This window comes from Triplophysa rosa, linkage group LG22 (genome assembly GCF_024868665.1).
Source record: "Triplophysa rosa linkage group LG22, Trosa_1v2, whole genome shotgun sequence".
In the NCBI taxonomy this organism is placed as follows: Eukaryota; Metazoa; Chordata; class Actinopteri; order Cypriniformes; family Nemacheilidae; genus Triplophysa; species Triplophysa rosa.
Window position 1 is genome coordinate 7604117 of NC_079911.1, and position 25586 is coordinate 7629702.

The 25586-nt window shown below is 40.2% G+C and overlaps 2 protein-coding genes across 2 annotated transcripts in view; one reads left to right on the forward strand and one right to left on the reverse strand.

The window, feature by feature from the left end:
- The window catches only part of gnaz (guanine nucleotide binding protein (G protein), alpha z polypeptide), a 43942-nt gene extending 40537 nt beyond the window's left edge, over nt 1–3405 (reverse strand). Inside the window, exon 1 of the mRNA XM_057320582.1 lies at nt 3157–3405. The gene's annotated coding sequence lies outside the window, so the exon portion shown is untranslated. The remainder of the gene's footprint in view (nt 1–3156) is intronic.
- An 18033-nt stretch (nt 3406–21438) lies between these two features.
- sppl3 (signal peptide peptidase 3) overlaps nt 21439–25586 on the forward strand; it is a 39515-nt gene continuing 35367 nt past the window's right edge. Inside the window, exon 1 of the mRNA XM_057321254.1 lies at nt 21439–21946. Within this exon, the coding sequence (XP_057177237.1) occupies nt 21924–21946 (23 nt within the window). The 5' untranslated portion in view covers nt 21439–21923. The remainder of the gene's footprint in view (nt 21947–25586) is intronic.

The window sequence follows — 25586 nt, forward strand, 5'->3', positions numbered from 1 at the left end:
ATGCAGAAATGTTTAGCATATTCTCAGAATTATTTTATTTAGTATTATAACGATAACTTCTGAAGTCGGGATGTAACCATATTAAAATCTCACTGTACAACAATACCTCAATATAAAGTCCACGGTACGGTATTTATTGCAACATTTAAAATGACAAATGATGACTTGGAAACGTGCCATAAGCATCCTCTTTGCTTTATCCTCTAATCATAACTGTTGCTTAGAGGTATGAGTTATAGTATGAGATGGGTGACCTAAAAATCCCTTTTATAAAATAAAATAATTGTACCAGATGGACCTTGCCAAAGATAACATCTATTATTTTTTCGAACATTCTCTATGTTAAAGGCCCGGACGACCTATTGTTTCATACAGTCATGTGACCATGATAATATTGAGACAATTTTGCTATTGCGATAATATTGTGACATCCCTATTCTGAACTGAAATGAAATCTGCGCATATACAAGCTTTGCCATCACATCGGCAGGCTCAGGTATTCTTCTGTCTATAAACATGACCTAAATGCATAACAATCAAAAGTTCAGTGCTTTGACAGTTGTGTTTACGGCACGCTCTCGCATAAACGCTCTACTCAAATCAAAGTCCTGTTATTGCAGGTTACAATCGACCCTACTGTGACAGTTTTTTTTACCATCATTCACCAAGCTTTCATCTTGTCGTTGTTTTAGCAACAGTTGACGCTTGAATCACTGATATTGATGCTCGCGTTTTGACGCTCACGATCATCCACACACCATTTACAAGAACAAATGAAAACCAAAATAAAAAACCCGGTAAGCCTCCCATAACAGGCATCATATAAGACGACAGCACAGGATGTACAAATATTAACTGGTACTTAGCTGATGTTGCACAACCATCCTGCAGTTTGGTCAGTTTGTGGGTTGTGGGGGGAGTGTTGGCACTATCGTATATTCTGTTTTTCTGTCTTTGTGAATACCAAAGCATCTTTACTGTATAAGTACTCAGCAGAAATCCCTAGAGGAAAATGTTTATTGTGAAATGGTTTCTCTTTAACAGCTCAGAAGACTTGCAACGTGTTTACACCAAACGAGACCGGCACGAAGCGACACAGGGCTTGTTCTAATGGGATTGTCACGTCGCGCCTCATCCAGTGTCGACAACATTTTAAATTATAATGGGTTCTAATGCATTATATTGTCTTTTGTTGTGTCATGTCGCATCGCGCCACGTCGGGTGTTGTTCTGATAAAGTTCTTAGTTATAATAGTTGATTTAAATATTTAAATAAAACGTTGTTTTAAATGTTTCTTCAAATAGACACATATGACACAGTTGTTGACATACAGCTGGCCTACATGAGCTATACAAATCGCTGTTGAATAACTCAAATAATATGATATCACAATAAAATATTTTGAAGCAGTACGCAGTAAAATAGTAAACAATACATTTTCATTCTTTCAATTTTGCTCAAAGAACCCCCACCTGTCACGATATCAGATTTCACTAAACGGCTATCGTGGCTAAAGAATTACGACAGCAATAATATTCTGATATCTATTTAAACGTTTTTGTTTAAATAGGAATAAATGATGCTATCAGTCAAATTCATCTTTAATTTCACTTATTTTGGGGGGAGGTTTGACAATGAATCACTCTCAAAATAAGAATGTGGGGAGCCAAAGTGTTAGCTTGTAACCATTGTGGCCCTTAAGATATTACGATATCAAACAATATTACGATACCAAACTACGGTATTTTACTGTTTGTAGAATTAACTCGCCATTGGTAATTGTGGTTTTTATTATCACAATAATTGCCGCTACCGGTATGTTGTGACACCTCTAATTTTATTTTATTAGTTCGATATTTTAGTTAATATAGAAATCTCAGATTCCTTATTGCCGAGCTTACTATCATTGCAAACCCAAGCACAGTTTGACATGTTTAAGATCTCTTCAAAAACTCAAGAGATTTACACATCTGAGGTCTATTTCTCAAGTGATCTGAGAAAAACATGCGAAGCAGGCGATTTAAAGGGACGGTTCACCCCGAAATAAAAATCCTTTCCTTACTGACACTAATGATGTTTTCGAATGACTGCCGTTCTTCCGCAGAACAGAAGACAATAATTAAATTTGACACCAATAGTTAACACTTTCCCAACATCCATTAAAAGTGAATAGTGACTGAGGTGGTCACTACCATTCTGCCTAACATTTCTAAATGTGATTCTCTGTAGAAACTCCCACGTATTTTAAAATGGCATCAGGGTGAGTAAAACATTTCATTTCATGCTATCTAAGAGAGATCGCTTAAGTCGTCATTTGATATTTTCTTTCCTATGGATGCACAGGCCTCCCGTACACCCTCTCCCTTGTTGCGTCTGGATCTTCAGCAACCTTCTTACAAAATTCCTTTCAAATTTCTCTCCTCCTTTCGTCTTCGTACCGCATCAACCTCCACCCTCCCTCTACCATTATGTCCCCCCACCCCAGCCACCTCATCCCTCCCCGTGCATGCACACACATGCATGCTGTCACCACCCTTTGCTGCCCTTTCAACAATCCCAGGAATTGTTGTTGGAGCAAAAATGCTTCATATGACACAAATGGGGTGGGGGCTGACCACGGGGGAACCACAATCCCATGCGCGCACGCCTCTTACACAAACTCGCGTGTTGATCGATGAAGAGCGGAGTCGTTGTTTCACGTAGATCAACAGGAGTATGGCCAAATGTAGAATGACAATGTGGGCCGTTCGCTACACCGCCCCGAGGAACCGGCGGATGTGTGTCTCCGTGGGGTGTGCGCCTCATTCAGCTCTTTCTGTATTCACAAACCAGAGGAGCATGGCATGAAAACGCTTCACCTAGCAACATACTCTACTACACACGAGAGTCCGTGATATTCTCATATGTACATGGCCAAGAAACGCAAGACGTCCTCAATCATACAGTCATCTACCCAATCCAGGACTCCAGAGAGCATCATCCCTAAGCATCACCTCACGGAGATGGAGGAAAATACCATTCTGCTTGTCGGGATGCTGAACTGCGCTCACGTTCACCTTCCCGAACCAAAAACAAACCCAAGGGCACCAACAGAGTGTTTAGCTGTAGTGTGACACAAATAAAATATTACGGTTAGAAAAGAAAACGCTCCCTTACCGTGTCACTCTTTGGCGTCCATTCACCAGCGCCACTGCAGACAAACATTCGCCTGAATGGCAAAGAGGGAGCGCACAGTCCTTCCCCTTAGTCCTGTACCACCGACATCCTCGGATCTGGCCGGATCTCCACATGCACCCATTCACACGCACCCTTTCGTTTGTATTGCTCTCGCCTGCTCTTATAATGGTCGGTGTGCTATTTCCCCTCTTGTAGCTCCGAGGCAGTTAAGAGACACTGCAGCGATGGGGGAGGAGGGCGTGCGTGTGTGTGTGTGTGCGTATGTATGTGCGCTTGTGTTCAAGTGTGTCTGTCCGTGAGTGAGGGAGCATGAGAGCTACGGAGGGAGGAGCCAGTGGGTACAGAAGAAGAGAGGGGAAAACAGCTAGGCTTCGATCCAGAAGAAAAAAAGAGAGAGCAGAAAAGATAAACACGCTACGGGGAAACGCAGATTGGCCGCAATAAAGCAAAGAAAATCAGACGTGAATGGAGAACGTGAAGGGTTATCTGATAAGACCGTGTAAACAGATGTTCTGCTGTTCACGCTCCTCCGGCTTGGTTGCGATTTCATTGATGGCTTAAAGAGCTCGCAGGAAAACCAGAGAGAGAGAGAGAAAACAGAAGGAGGCAAAGGAGGGACCGAATGACCAAGGGACCGGGAGGGGGTTGGATAATGCTGTAATATGTTGCTGCTGTGCCAACTGTCTCTGTGACAGAAAGGCCGCTTTCTCCGCATCTATTGGTTCCCTGCTTGTATGGATAGATGTGCTGACAAATAAAATATCCAGCAATGGCTGGTGGGTGATTGGAGCATGCCCCCCCTCCCATCTCCCGTTGACTGAAGGAAAAGATTCTGCCTCACCCCAGACAGATGAGGACCACGTCCCGTGCATCTGCGCCGTGCATCCCAATCAACACCTGACACAAACAAACATATACACTTGTATACACACGTGTAAAACCGGAGCTATAGAGAATTGGTAAATGTAACTCCAATCCTTACCAAAAACACAAGCTAGTCTCTGCAGGATTACTTCAAAATGAGAGGCAGCCAAGTTGGAAATACACTCTGCTGGATTATGGCCCAGGTGTGGATTTGAACAGCCCTGCAGTGCACCTGAAATAGAAGAAAATAAAAACAGAAAATGTCTTATGCCGCGGTCAGACTTCACTTTGAGCATGCGAAATTCGTTCGGGCGGTGCTGCGAAAATGGACGTGAGTGATGCATCTTTTACATTTCTTTACCGAGAGGTCACGCTTTGACGTTTTGATCTTCTATTGGTCTCACGCACTCACGTGACGCGAATTCGCAGGTCAGAGTTCTTCAAACTTGAACTTTGCTACGCGGTGAAATGCGAAATATCTTCGGGGAGAAAACATAGTTCTTTTTTAACATTTACCCTAAGCGCAAACTTTTCTTGTGGAAATCACCAGACAGACAGGTAGGTGACCGTAATGGGTGTTGGGCCACGTGTGTGCAGCAGTTTGGATGATTAATGAACAAACTCAGACACTTGATCCTATCGGATTTCGCTACGGTGACCTGTTACCTTACAGCAACATGGAAAACGTGGACCTTTCCGACAGCATCGTGATTCTGCCAAGATACTGTCATCCAATAATGCTTTGTTAATGAGAAAATAATCAATCTGAAATATTACGGTTCATACAAAATAAAAAAAAACTTAATGGAAATTAAGCAAAATAAACATGTAAGTCTTGCTGAGATGTATTAATCTGTCATTTTCTAACACTAGCACACAAAAATGGTGCTACTGTATATAGCACGAAAGTCCTTTTACGGAAGTCGTGCCACTCGGCGGCCATGTTATCAACACCTCTGGGAAGCTATGTACGTCATAGCAAGTCCACAGTCCAATCTACTTGAATGGGGGAAGGCATACATTTCTAAAATCGCTGGCAAAAATCTAAATTAAACAGCAAATTTCCGATCAATAATTAAACATGACTTCAACTGTATCATAACTTTGGTTTGCTAAGCTTAAGTTAAAACATTTTAAGTGCTGTATAGAACCATATCATGGTGCTTGGTGCTGAAGAACCAAAGGAGCTTAAGGCCCGATTCACATTTTCACATTTCGCGAAATAGGGGGCGACGCGGTCGCGACGCGCATGCGATGCGACGCGCTCTTTTTTTTTCCGGCGCCGCATCGAGAAGCACAACTTTTCAGAAAGCCGCAAGTGCACCGCAGGTCATGTGAAGCAACCAACCAGCCAATATAGACAAGCTCAATGAAGATGGAGACACAGATGATCACAGCATAACTAAATCTAGTAGCAGAGTTATTGCAAGGTATTTTCAGTGCATATAATCCAAATATCCTTTGTTTATACCTCCTCGTCTCAACGGCTATCGTGGCCCATGGTTGCTTAGCGACGACAGACGCCAGGAGAGCGCAAAGTCCAGGCGCTTTGGAAACAAAGGAGAACGCAGTGCAGCTCGCTTTTTATGTGAATGTGAATCGGGCCTATCAGGTTATTTATACGGAAGTGGTCCTGTATGGTTCTTTAGCAGTTTTATATAGCACCTCAGTCATCCCAAAGAACCACTAAAGAACTTCTGAAGAACCACTGAAGCACCAAGATATGGTTCTATACAGCACTTAAAGTGGTTTCCCTATGATTACGAGCCAAGAATCACTTTTAGTGCCATATAGCACCATTTTTTAGAGTGTATTATTTAAAGGGTTTTGCAAGATTTAAATACTTATTTATTTCTCATTTAAAATACAGCTTAGAGAAAATTAAGATTAATTTTTCATTTAATCAGCATTTCTACATGTATTTGGGCCACTCCAGTCCAGTGTCTGTTGAATTTCAACAAAATCAAACTTTAGGGGTGACATAAAGTCAACCAACCAAATTCTTGCAAATTCCGCCATAAGTAGCGAATCCGCCATGGCGCGAGCGCAACTGGCTCTTAAAGGGAATGAGAGAAGAGACTCTGATTGGTTTACTGCACGTTACGCCCAAAAACACCCATTACTCATTAAGAGAATCGGGACTAACCGTTTAGACCATGCACTCGGGCGCGCCGACCGTTTTCCCGTCGTTAAATTAGCAAAAGTGGATTCGGACACGCCCTGATTGCACCTGCGCCGTCCGCTTTAAACCATGCGCTTAGATCGTGAAAATAGGGCCCATAGCCTACCTATAAATAGTACAATTTAAAACCAGAAAAACTCATTTTGAAAAGGTCTCCTAATTTTTGCGGCTGTATATTTGTAATACACAAAGCCAAGGCTTCGGAAACTATAATGCAGAGTGCACGGAGTATATAGCAGATGTATAATCGAGACATCTTTCTCTGGCTGTTTATCAAACCTAGAAAGTGACCTACCTAGGCAGCATGTTAAGGCCTTACATGCACACTCTTAAAATGGCAGACAAAGCGAGAAAATGTCTGTAAATGCTTATTTATTATTTTAATACCAAAACGTACTCCGATTCAAATAGGTCTTAAAGTGTTAGTTCACCCAAAAATTACAATTCTTTTATCATTATTTATTCTCCTGTCATTCCAAACCTGTATGACTCTCTCCTGCAGAACACAAAGGAAGATATTTTGAAGAATGTTGGTAACCAAATAACATTGGACCCCATTGACCTTCATTGTATGGACACAAAACCACAAAAACATTTCTCAAAATTATCTTCTTTTGTGTATGCAGGTTTTGAATGTCACAAGGTTGAATAAATGATGACAACATTTTTATTTTTGGGTGAACTATTCCTTTATATTACTGTGACGAGGGAGGTGGGACAAGAGTCGTGGGAGCAAGAAGAGAGGCCGGTGGCGCGAGCGATAACGAGGATCAGATGGGCGTCACACCGGCCTCGTATCTCCCACGGAGGAGATAAGCATAAAAGGCCGAGCGACAGGAGGAAACAGCGAGAGAGGACTGGGCCCGGACATACGTTAAGTTTTGTTTATGTTTGTGTGGCCGGTGTTGTGCCGAGAAATGCACCCCTGCCAGATTATGCACCTCCTTCTATAACACGCTGTCCGATTGGCTAATTCTAACCCCTCCCCACACTTAATCATAATCCTAACCCCTCCCCTAACACCTAATCCTCACCCTAACCATTGTGGGGAGGGAGGGTGCATAATCTGGCAGGGGTGCATTTCTCGGCACAACACCAGCAGTCGACCGTGAGGTGGCTGCCGGCCTTTTTACTTCTGTGTTATTGTTTATTTATTTGATTAAAGTTGGTTTGAATGTTCGCCGGTTCCCGCCTCCTTCCTTTCTTTTATACGAACGTTATTACAGTGGTGCCGAAACCCGGGAGGAAGGAGGGACATGCTGTCGAAGAGTCCTCGCCGCTGAGGGGGGATCGCAGTGCCGAAGAGGTCGGACAGCGCGGACGAGAGAAGTCCGCGAGCGGCTGCCCGAGGCGGTGGTGCTGGCACGTGTGCCCGGACGGGACGAAGCCCTCGCTCCGTGTCCTGGGTCTGAGGTGGGGTGGCTGCCATCCGAGAGGGAGCCGAGAGGTGAGCCCCACTTGCCGTGGGCCGGAGCCTGCTGCCGTCCACCAGATAGGGGAGGAGCAGGAAGCGGGGGACCTGCTGCCGGCTGCCCTCAGTCGGAGGAGCCACCGCCGGCCGCCAGGACACGAGGACCTCGCTGCCGTGCCCCTGTGTCTGAGGTGGGGTGGCTGCCATCCGGGAGGGAGCGGAGGAGTCAGCCCCGCTTGCCGTGGGCCAGAGCCTGCTGCCGTCCGCCCTGCACGGGAGGAGCAGGAAGCGGGGGACTACCTGCCGGCTGCCCTCAGCCGGAGGAGCCACCGCCGGCCGCCAGGACACGAGGACCTCGCTGCCGTGCCCCTGGGTCTGAGGTGGGGTGGCTGCCGTCCAGGAGGGAGCGGAGGAGTTAGCCCCGCTTGCCGTGGGCCAGAGCCTGCTGCCATCTGCCGTGCAGGGGAGGAGAAGGAAGCGGGGGAATTCCTGCCGGCTGCCCTCAGCCGCAGGAGCCATCGCCGGCCACCAGGGGGCGGAGGAGGAGCGAGGGAGCGTCCAGTACCACCACATGGCACCGCGAGGAAGAGCCTCTCGGCTGGCTGAGGACCGAGTGACAGCGTGTCAGGGAACATTTTTTCTGTTTCCTCTCTCCCCTCTCTCGCCCCTGTCGCTCCTGGTGCTTCCATCTCCGTTCTCTCGTCTCGTCTGTCCATACCCCCAGGCTCTGGGGCCGGAGAGACTGGCCCCCCGGGGGGGGAGTAAGCACAGGCTTGTGGGTACCCCCCTGCCTGTGAGGGGCGATGGGGGCATGTGACGAGGGAGGCAGGACGAGAGCCGTGGGAGGAGGAAGAGAGGCCGGTGGCGCGAGCAATAACTAGGATCAGCTGTGCGTCACACCGGCCTCGTATCACCCACAGAGGAGATCGGAAGCATAAAAGGCCGAGCGACAGGAGGAAACGGTGAGAGAGGACCGGGCCCGGACATACGTTAAGTTTTGTTTATGTTTGTGTTTTTACTTCCGTGTTATTGTTTATTTATTTGATTAAAGTTGGTTTGAATGTTCGGCGGTTCCCGCCTCCTTCCTTCCTTTTATACGAACGTTATTACAATTACGTATATTAGTAAAGGTTTCATTGCAAGCCAGGTACAGTTTAGGCTTGTTTTCTTGCATTCCGGGTGAGATTTTATGGCTATAAACAGCTCTCCTGTGGGAGTGATGCATGTACAGTCTGTCCATGCAGGAAAGAGTCTGGCACATGAAAAATGTTTGATGACCAACACCTCGCATCCCCATGAAACAGCGTGAATCATTTATGTGCATCAACTGTAAATAAAGAAGCAACATGATTACAGCTCTACATTTAATCTCACAAGGCATACATATTCATGTGAAACACCATTTCTTGTATTTGTGTTTTCTTCAGTCACAAATAAAGCAAAATCGCATGCATAATCTGCTCATGCATGCTGTGATCCTTTTCAGAATTAAAGTGAATGAAGGTTCAGTGCCGATTCGTTCAGTATTTTAGTCATTTGGTGCCACTGAAGACACTTGTGTTCGCTATACCAGGGTTTTCATGTTTTTTTTACACATTATAACCACGCAACCCTAATGAACCTGTGGTTCTGCTGTGTGCATGACAGATGTCAGGCCGCGCTGCATGGGTTTCAGGGGAAATCGATTTCGCAGATGCAAGACGCGACCTCAGGCTTGTGTGCGTCTTATCAAGATAATGCAATGCAAAGACCAACATTAACAAATGTGTTGTGTTCTTTCCTGCACGTCTCTCCATTCAGTGTTCGTGGAGCGATTGTACAGTTGTTCCGGCCAAGAACAGATGCTGTATTGAGTAATGGTCTCTAACAACAAAAAAATGCTTATTGTGGAGTCCAAGACTTCCTGTCATTGCACCATCCGCTATGAATTTGCAGAATTCACAGTTAAGCTACAGTGTTTCTGCAAAGCAACAAAAAACATGTACTGGCTATGCCAAAGTTACGTGTTTGATTACAAAGGAACACACAAACTGTTTAAAATATGATTTTGCATAAGTGTCTACCAAGTCAGTCTGCTCGAACAAACAGAACAACTTAAACTCTCCATATCATGCAAGGAGAAAGTATCTTAACATCCCAAAAATTACCCACTTCAGCCTTCGACTTTAATTGCACATCATTATGGTTCTCTTTGTCTCTCTCTCGTTCTCCATCTTCCCACTCTCCCTTTCTGTCTGTCTGCGTGCCTCTCTCGCTGCTTCCTGTCTCTCTAATCCGTAATCCTGTGAAAATCGCTCAGGCGAAACAGGGCGGCTTTGATCAGGCTCTTCTATCAACGGAGGATTCGGTGTCAGCTCACCCGGATTCCACAGAACCCTGGAGTCCCGGCAGAGGAGCTCCTGATGGCAGTTTACCAACACCCAGACCTCATGAACCCAGGGACCCGCAATGCCAACGTATGATGTGAAACTATTAATGAATTTCTGTCAGGTTCACTTCCATCAAAAAAGATTGACAATTAACATACGTTTTAGATTGGCGGTATGGTTCTGTTCTGGGCAAAAACTCCCTGCCCATCCATGCAGCCAGCATGAATAATAGCAGGGAGCGCTTAGGGTAAACAGATCAGAACAAGCAGATGTCATTAGTTCTTACTGACATTTAAGTGTAACACATAATGTAAAGTATTTGAGACTATGAAAAGGAATAACAGTTGAGTCCCAATTGAAAATGTGAAGTGGAGCTGGGGATGGAGGAGGGTAATTTGCTGCTGAGCAATGCAATAAGCTGCTGTTAGCTGAATAAAATGTAAACGGAAGATGTGATTGCGTCATATTCTATAGGAAGATGAGGATCAGCTGATGCGGGCTTGACTCACGTGACCTGCCAGAACTAACGCTATACGCTTTTCGTGGAATTTGCCATTGGGTTCCTCATGACTATGCAACATAAAAGATCCAAAAGTGATTTGACTTAATTCAATATAATATACATTAAAACTCCTTTTAATGCTCAATACTGTATCTTCCTCTCTCTCTCCAATCAGTAGCAAAGATAGACATCAGCCATGGCATGTCGCATGATGGTTGTTTCGAAATGTCAGCTGTGTTTTTTACACACAGCCTCGTAATCGAAAGAAAGACAGATACAGTACTGCATTTGGTGATCACCTGATTTGACCTTGGCTTTAGTATATTCATTTAGGAGTTGCCATGTGGCATGTTTGTGTTTTGCGCTAGTCTCAAACCCTCAGTGTGTCTGGTGTTGAGTGGCATTTCTCACCCAGGGGATGTAGACTTTCCACTTCCTGCACAGTGATATCACAATACCCTGACTGGTATCCAGGGTGCCCATTTGACACGGAGAGAAACTTTCCACTTAAAGTAAATGTATCTCTTCAGTTAAGAACAGTATTAGGGCTTAAAGGATGCTTTAAAGGAACTTGGTTTATATTAAGAGAACCAACTATGAGTTCATCGGCTAATTGTCCTTGTTTAATATCTTAACAAATGTTTTTTTCTTAAGTAACCAATATTTTTCAGTATTTTAACATTACTGCCGTTAATTAAATTATTCAGCTAATCTTTATTCTTATTGACTCTTTAAAGGAATTCAGCTACAATATGAAAATTCTGTCATCATTTACTCATCCTGTTGTCATTTTAAATTGACAAAAACAAAATTCTGCAAAACACAAAAGATATTTTGAAAAAAGTTGGGAACCAAAAACTTTTGGTCCCAAATAACTTCTAGGGCCATATGATTTCCGCGATGCGGAAAACGCGGACGGAATCACGGAATCCAGGCATTAAAATGGAATTTAATTTATAAATATTACTATTGTATCGTAAAAAATAATGAAAACACAGAATCCAGAACAATTAAAACAGAAAAAACTGAAATTGGGAAATGATAAAACGGAATTTGGGAAATTGGCCCTAATTGTACGGACACAAAACCAATGCAAGTCAATAGGGACCAACGGTTTTCTGTTACCAACATTTTTCAAAATATCTTCTTTTGTGATCTGTAGAAGAAAGAAAGTCATACAGGTTTGAAATGACAAGAGGGTGTGTAAATAATGACAGAATTTTCATTTTGAAGGTGAACTATCCCTTTAAATGTATTTAATGAGCATGTGGCCTATACAACATACGTACAAACAGTATATGTTCAGTACATTGTACATATATAAGGCATGGGAAATTTCCTATTGGGCAATTCAACTGTGCTGAAATAGTGGGATTATAACCCCTAGTACTATTAAGCAAAACTGTAATACTAGATAAAGATGCGGACTCTCCCATCTGACTCCGGTTCCTCTCAAGGTTTGTTCTTGTTTACATGTACATGTATTGTGGCCCCACAAGTTTTTCATTATTTTACATTTGAGCTTTCTGACACTAAAGTTATGCTTAAACATTTCCATTTGCAAATAAATTTTGTTAACTACTTGTTAATCTTTTTCTAAACATTTTTGCAAAGAACTAACTACTGTCATTTTAATGGACATATGAAGTCAATTCCTAATACATTTTACACCTTGCTAACAAAGTAACCATGTAATACTGCATGACAACAAATTTTGATTTAATTTATACAACAATATATGTTTTATCATTTAAATCATAATAAAGGTATTTTCATGAAAGTGTACTTCATAAACTGGTTTGAAATTGATATCTAATGCAATGATATTCATACATTTTTAAGTGTAGCAAACGTCCAAATCCTTTTGAGGGCTCACTTTATTAACAGTAAAAAAGTAAATTCAGGCAAAAAAAAACATCAATGCTAACATTTACATCAAATCGTATGAGTGGTATCAGCAGCTCAAATTCACACCTATTACAGTAACAGCAGTGACTCGCAATGTAGTTGCATGAGAGATGTTATCAGTTGTTTGTAACAGCAAGGGTGCATGATAATTAATGTGACCCAGCTGTACAGGAAGTAGGCTACATCATCTGACAGTTAACCACCTAGACACGCTTTTTTCTATCTCTCTCTGCTATTTCAGCAATTAATAGTGATCGGATCCTGTCAACATTTTCAAAAATGCAGACAAGACTATTTAGACGTCCAATGATGCCAATTGATTCAATCAAGGTCTATTAGTTGTCTTATTGTCAGACAGCTATAAAGAAATTTGTTTAAATTTGTCTTGATATAAGTTGCACCCACTCCCTGATGACCTAGATAACTTTTCACAGCATTACTTTCCTGCATTGATACCCACTTTTAATGGTGACTATTCAAAGACACAAATGATCTACTGTGTGTTAGTGGGTGTATTTAGGCTAATACACAATTTGCACTGCTCAAAACAATTAAGGGAGCACCTAAATCACACTATACTAGATCTCAATGAACGAAATATCCAGGTTAAAACTCTTCACTTATATACTTTGCATAATGTTGTGAGAACATTGTGGTCAATGAAAGCCAAAATCATAAACACATTCAGGGCAGGAATTACAGTAAAATCACTGTAAAAAAGGATAATCCTGGCTCATTCAACTTGTTTGAATTACACCACAATAACTCAGTAATGTGCAATGTCTGGGCATACTCCTGATGAGATGGCACATGGTGTCCTGGGGGATCTCCTCCCAGACCTGGATCAGAGCATAAGTGAGCTCCTGGACAGTCTATGGTGCTCCTTGATGGATACATGAGATCCCAGAGGTTTTCAACTGGATTTAGGTCTGGGGAACGTGAGGGCCAGTCAATGGCATCAATGCCTTCATCGTCTAGAAACTGCATACAGACTCTGGTCACATGAGGCCGGGCATTATGGAGGGCTCTGCACTGCACACCCATAAGATCTGACAATAGATCTGAGGATTTCATCCTGATATTTCATAGCACGTGGAGGTCTACGAGACCCTCTGAGGATGGTCCTCCCCAGACCACCCTTGTTGTTGCCTCTCCAGTGTTCCTGTTGTCACTTTTATTTGCACCAAAAATGGTTCACAATCACTTATGCTTCCTTACAGAGTTGATTGATATTCCTGAAGGTTAACTGACTTGGTGTTAAGATGTGATGGGGATTTCAGGAGACAGAGCAGAGAACACACACCCATCACCATCGACAAGACACCTGTGGAGCGGGTAAACAGCTTTAAGTTCCTCGGCGTTCACATCACTGAGGATCTTACATGGTCCGCTCACACAGATGCAGTGCTGAAGAAGACACATCAACGCCTCTGCTACCACTGGATACCATCCAATGCACATCCATGACATTCGCGTATCCAGTTTATGTATAATCTGCTGCCCCTTCGCATATTATTGTGTGTATATATGTGTACATAATGCAGAATGTGTACATATGGTCTATAATGTGTATTGATGTTTATAATGTGTACACTGTGTGTACTGCGTATATGTATGTGTATATTGCACACTGTCATCTGTATACGTCTGTAAGTATGTAAATGGTACTGTCTATATGTAAACTGTTTCTGCACTTTCTGGAGCACGCTCTCAAGAATTTCACTCACCAAGGCACTTGTGCTGGTGATGTGACAATAAAAGTGATTTGATTTGATTGATTTGATGATTAAGAAGTGTAATTATATATTCAAGACAGTATTTAATACAGGAATATGCAACCTTTCTGACTCCAAGGCCCCCCACTGTATTCAACAACATTCAAGCCCCCCCACTCACAAAAACTCAAAGTTTCTACCCAATAAAATATTTCAGAGCTTGACATTAACTGGAAAAGTGTTTATTTAAAAGGGTTTTTAGTGGTTTTAAAATGTATTTCAATACTCATTTTGTCTCATTTTAAATTATAAAGTCATCCTGAGGCCCCTATGAAGTCAGCTGTTGACAACCACTGATTTCTTGATTCAGATTTCTTCCAATCACACTGGCTTTGTGAGACATTTTAACCTACCATTTTACATTTTGGGAAGTGAGTTGATGTAAAATAAGTTAAGTAAGTTTAGTAAAAAAAACTAAATTGAAAATAAGCTGTAAAAACAAAGTAATGTAAAGAAATCTACAACATTTTAAATGGTAAATTGAAATTACTAACTATTTGATTGTACTCAGGGCAGCAATAGTTGACAAATGTGCTGTACATGTGTCCTATGGTGTGACATAGCAAACATTTAGAAAACAAACTGTTAATATTACTTTATATTATTCATATTCATATTTATAATATTAAATAACAATGAAGCTAAATCTCTCTTATGCCAGGTAGTACTAACGATTTATTAGCGTTGCTCAATTTTAGTCTTTTACAGGCACGCCATCTAGTGGTTAGAAATGATATTGTGAACGAAAGAAAGAAAAAGAAAGAAAGAAAGAAAGAAAGAAAGAAAGAAAGAAAGAAAGAAAGAAAGAAAGAAAGAAAGAAAGAAAGAAAGAAAGAAAGAAAGAAAGAAAGAAAGAAAGAAAGAAAGAAAGAAAGAAAGAAAGAAAGAAAGAAAGAAAGAAAGAAAGAAAGAAAACATGTATAATCTACTTTATATTAATTAATTTATCCATATTATTGAATCTCTGCTAATTTGGAAGAAGTTCTGCCCAGTGTTTTTTTATTTATTTATTTATAAACTTTTCTCAATCTTTAACAAAATATTTTATACAGTTAAGTTAAACCTAAGTTCTGCCCAATGTTGTTCCATTGCCAACATCCACTCATGTTGCTGACTTATATACTGTATATATATATATATATATATATATATTATATATATATATATATATATACCTGAGCCATCAGACATGAGTGTTATTTCTTTTGACCTGGACCAATTAGCAACTGCCTAGCAACCATCTAAAACACTATATCAGCTACACAATAACATGATATAACGAAATTAATCACAGATCAATGCCATGGCAACCACATATAACACTCTTGCACCATGGCAGCAATGTGCATGGCCAAGCAAGCAACATTTTAAAAAATGTAAAAATCCTACAATCCTAAAACTACTTTTCCCCTTTATAGTAATGGCTAAGTGAGTTCAAGGTCATGGTCTCGGCAGGATGAGAGATAAATCTGTGAAACCGTAAATGAAAATGAATGGATTGTTAACAGTGGGCAGCTTCTCCTCTAAAAGCATTTGTTGTGGTTACAAGGACAGGTTGGGAATAATCTCTGGGAACAGCAGTTCCTTACAGATTTTTGTAATCCCAGGAAGAAGCCCCCAAGGGGGAGAGTATTTTATGCAAGTCCTCTCTACTCCTCATCCACAATTGAGGTCTTCTATACTCAACTGAGCTTCTGTATTGAGAAAAAGAACAAGGCAAAGGCGCCATCTCCTATAATTTGGGTTTTGGTGTTAGCAGAAGCTTGTCATTGTATCCTCTTATTGACTTCTTAATTAAAGCACTTATAATATACCATATGCATAATGTTTTCAGGAAAAGGAACGTCTTAATTGGTGAACCATCTGTCTGGTAAAACCGCTGTCAATCATGAAACAAGTAACAGTAAGAACTGAAACATTGTGAAAATGTTCAGTCAACATTTCAACATCCAAATTTAGATTGGAATTTGATTATTATTATTATATTTTTAAATAAAATAAACATATCAGCATGAACAGAGAGATCAGCACAACATTCTGGTTAAAATGTCAAAAATGATTCAGATCACAATTTGCCAACATTTGCAGAGGGCTGAGGTCTAACATCATGGAGGGTAATGAAAGTGAAAGAGACCTATTTGTCATTTATGGTGACCCATAGCCGAAATGTGACCTCTGCATTAGGTGCCTTGCTCAAGGGCACATCAGTCGCTAACTGCTGGCCCTGAGAATCAAATCGGTGACCTTCTGGTTACGAGTCCAACTCTCTAACCACTAGGCCACAACTGCCCCAGTATGTACTGTACAAAAAACAATGTCATAATGCGTAGACAAAAATCAAAGCAAATTTTAACATTCTGCTTTTTCGTGATATTGAAAAGAATAAACTACAACGAATAACAGTAACAAAACCTTTTTCATTTCTTAGTACTTTAGGCTACTGTAAATGACGACCTACTGTATATCAACAGTGTATAGTTATTTACTAAAGCATTGAAGAATTAAGTCACTTAAAAAGTAAATTGTCATTATTTACTTATTTTGCGGTATTTATTCATGTCGCTTGTTTGCTTTGTGACATGCTTTTTCATAGTGTAGTCCTATAACAAGAGAAAATATGAATAAACAGCATACATTTAACCAGAGGTGGACGAAGTTCCTTACACAACTTCCTTACTTGAGTGAAAGTACAGATACTAGTCAAATATTACTCCACTACAAGTAAAAGTTGTAAAGACAGATTCTTACTTAGTAAAAGTACAGAAGTACGTGCTTTTAAAAGTACATTTCCTTTATGTCAGTTGTGCATTGTTTTATTGTCATATACCTTATGCCTCTGAAGCAACCTTCTGAATACACTGAGTAGCTCACAGTATCAGTTGTATTAAAGGAGTAGTTCACTTCAAAATTTGCCCCCATTGACTTTCCATAGTCGTTTTTATTCCTACTATGGAAAGTCAATGGGGGCAAATTTTGCAGTGAGCAACTCCTTTAAGAGCTTTATATGTTTAGTTTAGATATAATCCTGTATGATCATTTAGCCTAATTATCCTCATTAGCCCCCTAGGCCTATATGTATTTATGAGCAGTGTTCTTTTATTTTGTATATTCCCTTTACCAGTTTTAGCAGCAATTTACCAGTAAGTAGTAAGGTTCTTGTAAATAGTAAAGTGCAGAAGCCATGTGTTTGTTGGATTTATTACCATTTGTATTACCATAATTTAACTACAAACATAAACTATAGCTAGTATAATGAAACTATGGTATTTTTAGTTGCTGTGGTTTTACTAAAGATTATTAATTGGAGTATGGTTCCTATATATAGAAAATGGTAAATTTGTGGATACTGTGGTTTTACTGCAAATACCATCCCTGAGGAAAAAAACAATGAATTTTTTTATTAGAATGAGATTTTTAAATTAAATTCCTCTTTGTAGTGTGTTTTGGGTTTTATTCCAATAGGATTTACCATCCCACCAATAGAATCCATCACATACAAGTAGACAACAAGTATCCATATTACAATTCTTATTATAACCATTAAATCCATTACATTTTGTTGTATTTTGGGCAGGGTTCTATTGTTTTTATTTCAACAGGAATACTTCAACTATAGTTACTTCAGTAAAACATCATTCATTTTCCAAATCGCTTTAAATGATACAGCAGATCAGAAGTTAACACGCACGTGTAGCTCAAGGTGTATGTGATGCTTATTTACCGTTTAGCCGCTATACCGATCATTTTCATGACAATGTTTCTACGATCTTTGACTGATCGTAACCCACAGATGATTACACCACACTTTATGTGCCTTTTCATCTTTTATTGTTCTATTTGCCTTTTTAGAGCGCTATCAACGGTGTAGTAGCGCCTACGTTTACATTAGTTTAGCAGGGAAGATCCCAGAGTTGCCAAATTTGCGTTAAAAAAAATCTGCCAAATGGACATTCAAAGCTTGCCGGAAAACCGCGAGCATAGAAAAACTGAAATACTTGGCAACAGTAAAAGGTCCTGGCAGATCGCAAGCCAGATAAATTGCGCACACAGGAAACCCCGTTTCATAGAAACCATTTTCTACTTTTGGACCTTTTTATAAATGTAGTGGAGTAAAAAGTATGATATTTGTCTTTCAAATGTAGTGAAGTTAAAGTACAAGTACTCAGAAAAAAGAATACTCAAGTAAAGTACAGATACTCAAAAAGTGTACTTAAGTACAGTACTCGGGTAAATTTACTTCGTTACTGTCCACCTCTGCCGAAAACTAGTTCCGCTGGGCTGAAACCTAAGGACTCTTGGACTGAGTCACGGACGGCAAACACAAGAAAAGGCAGTGCTTCTACCCAATCTTTTCCTGTCTGTAAACAGTAAGCTCAAATCATGTTTTTTAAGGTTTGATGAAACCTCTCGAGAGCACCTTGAGATTCAGGGTGGTAGGGACTAGATGTTTGATGCTCTATACAGTTCAGTTAAGACACGCGCGAAGTGCGTTCCTTTACCCCAATGATGAGAAATGTTGATGTAATGGCTTTAAAGTAGCTGTTTCTGTTCCAGTTGTGGGAGGAGCTTCACCTACATCAGTTAAAGTAAACATTATAACATGTTAAAATAAAAAACAAGGAGGAAACAGAATTCGACGGTGAAAAATATAGCTGTCGAAATGCGTTCCTTTACCCCAATGATGAGAAATGTTGATGTAATGGCTTTAAAGTGGCTGTTTCTGTTCCAGTTGTGGGAGGAGCTTCACCTACATCAGTTAAAGTAAACATTATAACATGTTAAAATAAAAAACAAGGAGGAAACAGAATTCGACGGTGAAAAATATAGCTGTCGAAATGCGTTCCTTTACCCCAATGATGAGAAATGTTGATGTAATGGCTTTAAAGTGGCTGTTTCTGTTCCAGTTGTGGGAGGAGCTTCACCTACATCAGTTAAAGTAAACATTATAACATGTTAAAATAAAAAACAAGGAGGAAACAGAATTCGACGGTGAAAAATATAGCTGTCGAAATGCGTTCCTTTACCCCAATGATGAGAAATGTTGATGTAATGGCTTTAAAGTGGCTGTTTCTGTTCCAGTTGTGGGAGGAGCTTCACCTACATCAGTTAAAGTAAACATTATAACATGTTAAAATAAAAAACAAGGAGGAAACAGAATTCGACGGTGAAAAATATAGCTGTCGAAATGCGTTCCTTTACCCCAATGATGAGAAATGTTGATGTAATGGCTTTAAAGTGGCTGTTTCTGTTCCAGTTGTGGGAGGAGCTTCACCTACATCAGTTAAAGTAAACATTATAACATGTTAAAATAAAAAACAAGGAGGAAACAGAATTCGACGGTGAAAAATATAGCTGTCGAAATGCGTTCCTTTACCCCAATGATGAGAAATGTTGATGTAATGGCTTTAAAGTTGCTGTTTCTGTTCCAGTTGTGGGAGGAGCTTCACCTACATCAGTCTAAGTAAACATAATATATTAGAATAAAAAACAAGGAGGAAATAGAATTCGATGGTTAAATTTATAGCTGACAAAATGCATTCCCTTATCCCAATGATGAGAAATATTATTGTAACATTTGTTATGCTAAAGTGGCTGTGACACTAACCCTAAGTGTCAAAAACATGCACCCTGCCATTTCGATTGAAATATTTTCGATAGACAATTGAAATATCCAATGTTTTTTTTCAATGCAAAGGAACCGCCAGTAGTTGGAGGCAAGATCATATAAGTCAGTTACTTATCCATTCAGTCAACCGATTCATTCAAAGCGATTCATTCGTTCAGAATCGTATTTCAGTTACTTATCCATTCAGTCAACCGATTCATTCAAAGCGATTCATTCGTTCAGAATCGTATGCGTTCAGAATCGTATTTGTATGCTATACTACTCTTTTTATCTTCACCATACACATAACTAACCATTTTACAATGTATTTAAATTCATCCTTATTTATTTAAACGTATTTTATATTGCTTTTCAACATTTTGCGTTGTTCTACAAAATACATTTTAAAACAAACTGAACAGACCAAAGAATGGCTAGAAGTCATCCAAAACAGGAAATGTGAAAATATATATAATTCATGGTATGAGAATATCTGGTATTTTCAACAAATAATTGAAAATCACCAGTGGAACGTGCACGCGCCCGCCCTCTACACGCTGTTTGCGTAGCGGGCGCTATGAGGAACAACTCTGAGGAAACATAGGGGGAACAGACTTCGACAAAACAGCTGTTAACCGCGAGCCTAGAAAAACTGAAATACTTGGCAACAGTGAAAGGTCCTGGCAGATCGCAAGTCAGATACATTGCGCACACAGGAAACCCCGCTGCATAGAAACCATTTTCTACCTTTGGACCTTTTTATAAATGTAGTGGAGTAAAAAGTATGATATTTGTCTTTCAAATGTAGTGAAGTTAAAGTACTCAGAAAAAATAATACTCGAGTAAAGTACAGATACTCTAAATGTGTACTTAAGTACAGTACTCAGCTAAATTTTCTTCGTTACTGTCCACCTCTGCATTTAGCCTACCACAAACCGAGAAAAATGTGATTAAAGAACTATATTCCAAGTCTTTTGAAACCAACGATGCCGTTTTGTGACAACTTGACAAGTGTCGTTGTATGGATAAATAGCTGCTTAAAGATTTATTTTAACGTCTCTCATCAGTTCTTAGGAAGAAATATAGCACAGGGCACGAGATGCGTTAATAAAAGTCATAAACCGAATTTCGAAACATTGGCAAATAAGTCCACATTTATTTATACGCACTTCCATTAAAATGATCTTCAGGTGGTGTGTGTAGGCCTCGTTTGCTTTCGCTTCCTTGGCTTTTGCGCACGCGCAAGTGGGTGCGCGCATAAGTTCTCAGTCAATTTTACACGTGAGAAACAGCACTAATGCACTATTTTACATATTAAATAATTGTGTAATATTATATGGAAGGTAAACATGACAGCTAAAAATAGACCTCAGAAATTTAACTCAGAACTGTTACCAGAACCAGTTTGACGAATACCGACAAGAGGGGGAGTATAATGACAGAATTTTTAATAGCTATTCCGCTTGATAAATGAAATATATATATATATATAACTTTTCACCCGATCCATCGGTTCAGCTCTAGTTATATACTTGAGTTGTCAACTAAGCATGCCGTCCTTATACCCACTGCCTCAGCCAATCCAGTCACAATCACGTTGAGACTGCAATACTGCATGTCACCTAGTGGTAGAACCTGTCTCCTCCATATCATCTCTGTGGGCAAGCCTGTGAACGCGCATTTCTTTGGCAGGAGCGACATTTGCACGCTCCCGTGCGTTCGCCATAGAAAACAAAGCTATCCGTGCGCTTCCATTACAGCTAGCGGGGCAAACATAGCAAATCTATCTCTCTCTGCATGTACACCCAAGATGGGTTTGCAGCTCATCTGAGGGCCTTTGATAGTGGGGCCTGTTTTGAGGTCGGTTAGACGGGCGGACGTTCTGCTGAAGTCAACGAGACGGTTCTTTCGTTTTTTTGCGGACCGCTTTTGTTTCTTAGCCACCGCTAGCAGCAAAGCCCCGATCTTTGTATTTTCTGCCGCGAGCTGCTGAGGGCAAACACATCGCCATGTTGTTATCGGAGCAGGCTAAGTGAAGAAGGCGAAACCACGAGCGTGTGGAGGAGATCATCTCGTCGTTTGAGCCGAACCTGAGTCCTCAACCGCCGTCTGCCTGCTTGACTGACTGACATGGCGGAGCAGAGCTACTCCTGGTGAGTACCAATAAATATCACCATTCAGAAACAAAACACCGTCATTCAAAACGCCTTTACACACATTTAACGACTGTCAGCGTTTAAAACGGTATTCATTTAACACGGTTATGCGTTTAACACGGTGATCATTTAACTCAATCGAGGCGTATTTTGGGTCCTATTTAGCCCATTAGCCATCATATAAACGGGTTTAGTGCTTCAATCTGAAACACGGTTAAACCAAACATCCATTTAATTGTATTCATTCACATAAACATATTACCAAATTCCAGGATGTTCATTACATATCAGTGTTTGGTTGAAGTGTGATTTATTTAGTAGTAACAATATTCGGTGCGCTAGCGGGCTAACATGACCATCGTAACCTGAATATTGTATCAATGTTTCATGTTAATTTAACGTCATTTCGTGGTTTATAAGCAGATTCAGTCACTTTAGTTCGCTCTTGTCTAATCGCACGTTTGGTCGTGGTTTAGTTTATTAGCTCCACTAATCCTGTCTTTAAGGTGGAGAGCTTTGTGCTGTATATATATATATATATATATATATATATATGCAAGACATGGGCTGTGTCTTAAAATCTAGGGAGCAGTCTTTCTAGTTCTAGTTTTTGCCGTCATGGGCCTGTTTTAATCTCGGATACGATGCCCTATAATGCTTTTTATGTAGACAGCTCACTGGTTATGGAGACCAAACAATGATGTGTAAACAACGTAGTCGGCTCAGTATGATTTCCTCTTTTTAACACTAAGACACAGCTCACACCAGGCCATTGTTAGAGCTCTAGACTGCACATTGTTGATCTTTTTAGGCCTGTGGGTCTATACATATAGAGATAACTGAAAATGTTGACAGAAATGTCTAGGCGGTCTGTCGTTTATTCGCCCTCAAGTTGTGTTTATGCTTCTTTGTTGTGAGGCACACAAAAGAAGATGTTTTGAGAAATGTCTCTGTGGTTTTTGTCCATACAATGGAAGTCAATGGGGTTCAGTGTTGTCTGGTTACTAACGTCAAACTATCTTGTGTTCTGCAAGAGAAAACGTCATACAGGTTTGCAGTGACATGAAGGTGAAAAAAGAATGAAATAACTTTAATTTCTTGGATGGTCTATCTGTTTAAAAATTGGAGCATTAGGAGTTTTAAAAGCTTGCATGTATAGTACAGAATGTCTAAAACCTATTGATCTGACTTGGCGGTATACAAATTACTTGTACAGTTCTGAATTCTGCTCAAAAGCCTTTGCAGGAATTGTGTGAACACGTCTCAGTAAACAATGGATCATGAGCATTGGCTGCTTTGTATGTATGCGGATGAAAACATCTGATAAGAGATACCTTGCAACTTACAACTGATAAGAGTAAAGTGTTTTTAAGCCTGATGGTGTGTTTGTAGGCCCAAGTCTGCTTCTCTAATAACTTGACAGTGTTAAATTGTGATGTTATTGAAATTAAGTTGTTGTCATCCAGCAATCCGCTATTAAGACTTGTGTGTTAATATGGTGCATTGTGTATTTAGTAACTCTTGAATGAACAGGTTCCAGTAACAGACTTTACCTGATCTAACGCAATAATGTGTCACTCTGACCTGCTACTGTAGGTAATGTACGTATACGTAACACGCAACCATCATTTGTTAAGTGACAGCGTATAACAACGTCAGACCAAGCCCAGTAATCTGCATTTGTTCTTTAATCCCATGGGCCATATGGGAAATCATTGTTTAATGCTAATCTATGTAAAATACGGCTGCCAACTAGGTTTGGGACCCAGCAATGATGTGTAAACGATATAGTCGGCTCACTATCATTTCCTCTTTTTAACACTTAGTTTTAGCTTACTCAAGCTATTTTTAGATCAGAATGGATCACATAAGTATTTCTAGTTTTCAGTTGACTATTTTTTTTCATTTTGCTAAAACTGCATTTGGCGACACAATCGTCAATATTCTAAACATACATGCCACATGCTTTTAACCCTGTTTTGTGGATAACTAAAGCATTTTCTGTCCAGTAATCCCTATTTTAACCAATGTCTTTGAGTGGACCAAATCACTGATCACATATAACTGCTGTAAGGGCTGCTGTATCTTTTTTTTTATATCTGATGTGATGTTTTCTAGTTTGTATTAAATTTGAGGTTTGGACACCTCTCTTGTGAACTAGCATAAGTGTAGTTTCTCCTTAAGGGTTTTGGGACTTTTCTATATTTATCCCCTGGCTATTGAACTGCTCTATAAAGCTGTATATTTTTAATGCCTCCAGGAGAGTCACACCCATGCTGATATATGACCATAATATATAAACACACAAAGACAGATTAGTAAACTGCCCTTGGTATTTTCAACTTTTTGGAACACTAGAAATAAAGATTATCAATACCAGCATGGAAGAGAAATATTGGAGATCACCACACATGAAATTTCATATATAATCCTCAATATCACATTTGCATTGAATGTTAATGTATACAGCAATATCTGTAATTACGTCATAACGTGAGTTTGGAAAGCTTTGTGTTTGCAATGTACGTTTTAAGCAAACGGCACCTGTTGAGTTTATTTGAAGAGTTCACATAAAAGGCTACATTGTTGCACGTTGACTTGAGGATGCTTACATAGGGCCATGTGATTTCCGCAATGTGGAAAACGCGGGCGGAATCGCGGAATCCAGGCATTAAAATGGAATTTGATGTATAACACGGAATGGCGCGCAATCTTGCAAATGGGCTAGTTGCACAAGATGGCGCCGGTGAGCTATTTCGACACCAGGGTCGGCAGACAAATTTCCGGTCATTTAACACTATCGAGTTGTTCTGGCTTAACGAAGTGCTCAGCAATGTAAAGAGGATCTGTCATATCGCTGATACATTACTTTCTTATCTAAAACACACCCATATTTGCTGGCCAAAAATCCTAATTTTCCCATACAGTGGTATATGACTGGAAATTAGTCTGCCAACCCTTGCGTTTCAATTGCTCACTGGCGCCATCTTGTGCAACTAGCGAATTTAAAAATAAAATGGAATTTGGGAAAAATAAAACAGATTTCATAGGGCCCACACGAAAAAGTGTGACTTTGGCTTGTGCATGTGTGTGTGATTTATGAAGGTTGCTTTTGCTGCACAGCTTCGCTCAACATTTACACAATCTGAATCAGATGCGCACAATGACAAATTTTCTTTGTTCTTCAAAATATAATTAAATGTTTTAGGCACTATTCGCCGCTTCTGTTCAAAAGCATTTCTTGTGAAATGTAAATACATATTGGGAGTCAGGTGAGCAAAAGTAACCTTAACCTACACAAAAGTATCTGCACTTGGTTGGAGGTGGGTGTTACTTTCTTAATGAAATCTTTCAATAAAAAAAATATTCCAACAAAAACTTGCCTGTTCACTTGAATAGCTGTACTTCAGTAGCTGTTATATAGGCCTACTGATATTGTTGTAATGCAGGTTATGGCAAATAATGTTATATTGTTAAAGAATCATTACCGTTGCGATGAATCATGATGCTATAAAGAGCGAACTTCAGTCTCCACATCACGATGAAAAAGTGTGTAAGGTGTTTACAGGCAGTGTTTCAGGAAGGTGATAGCTCTCCAACTTTGAATGCAGATGCACAATCAGGTCTGGCTTCATTC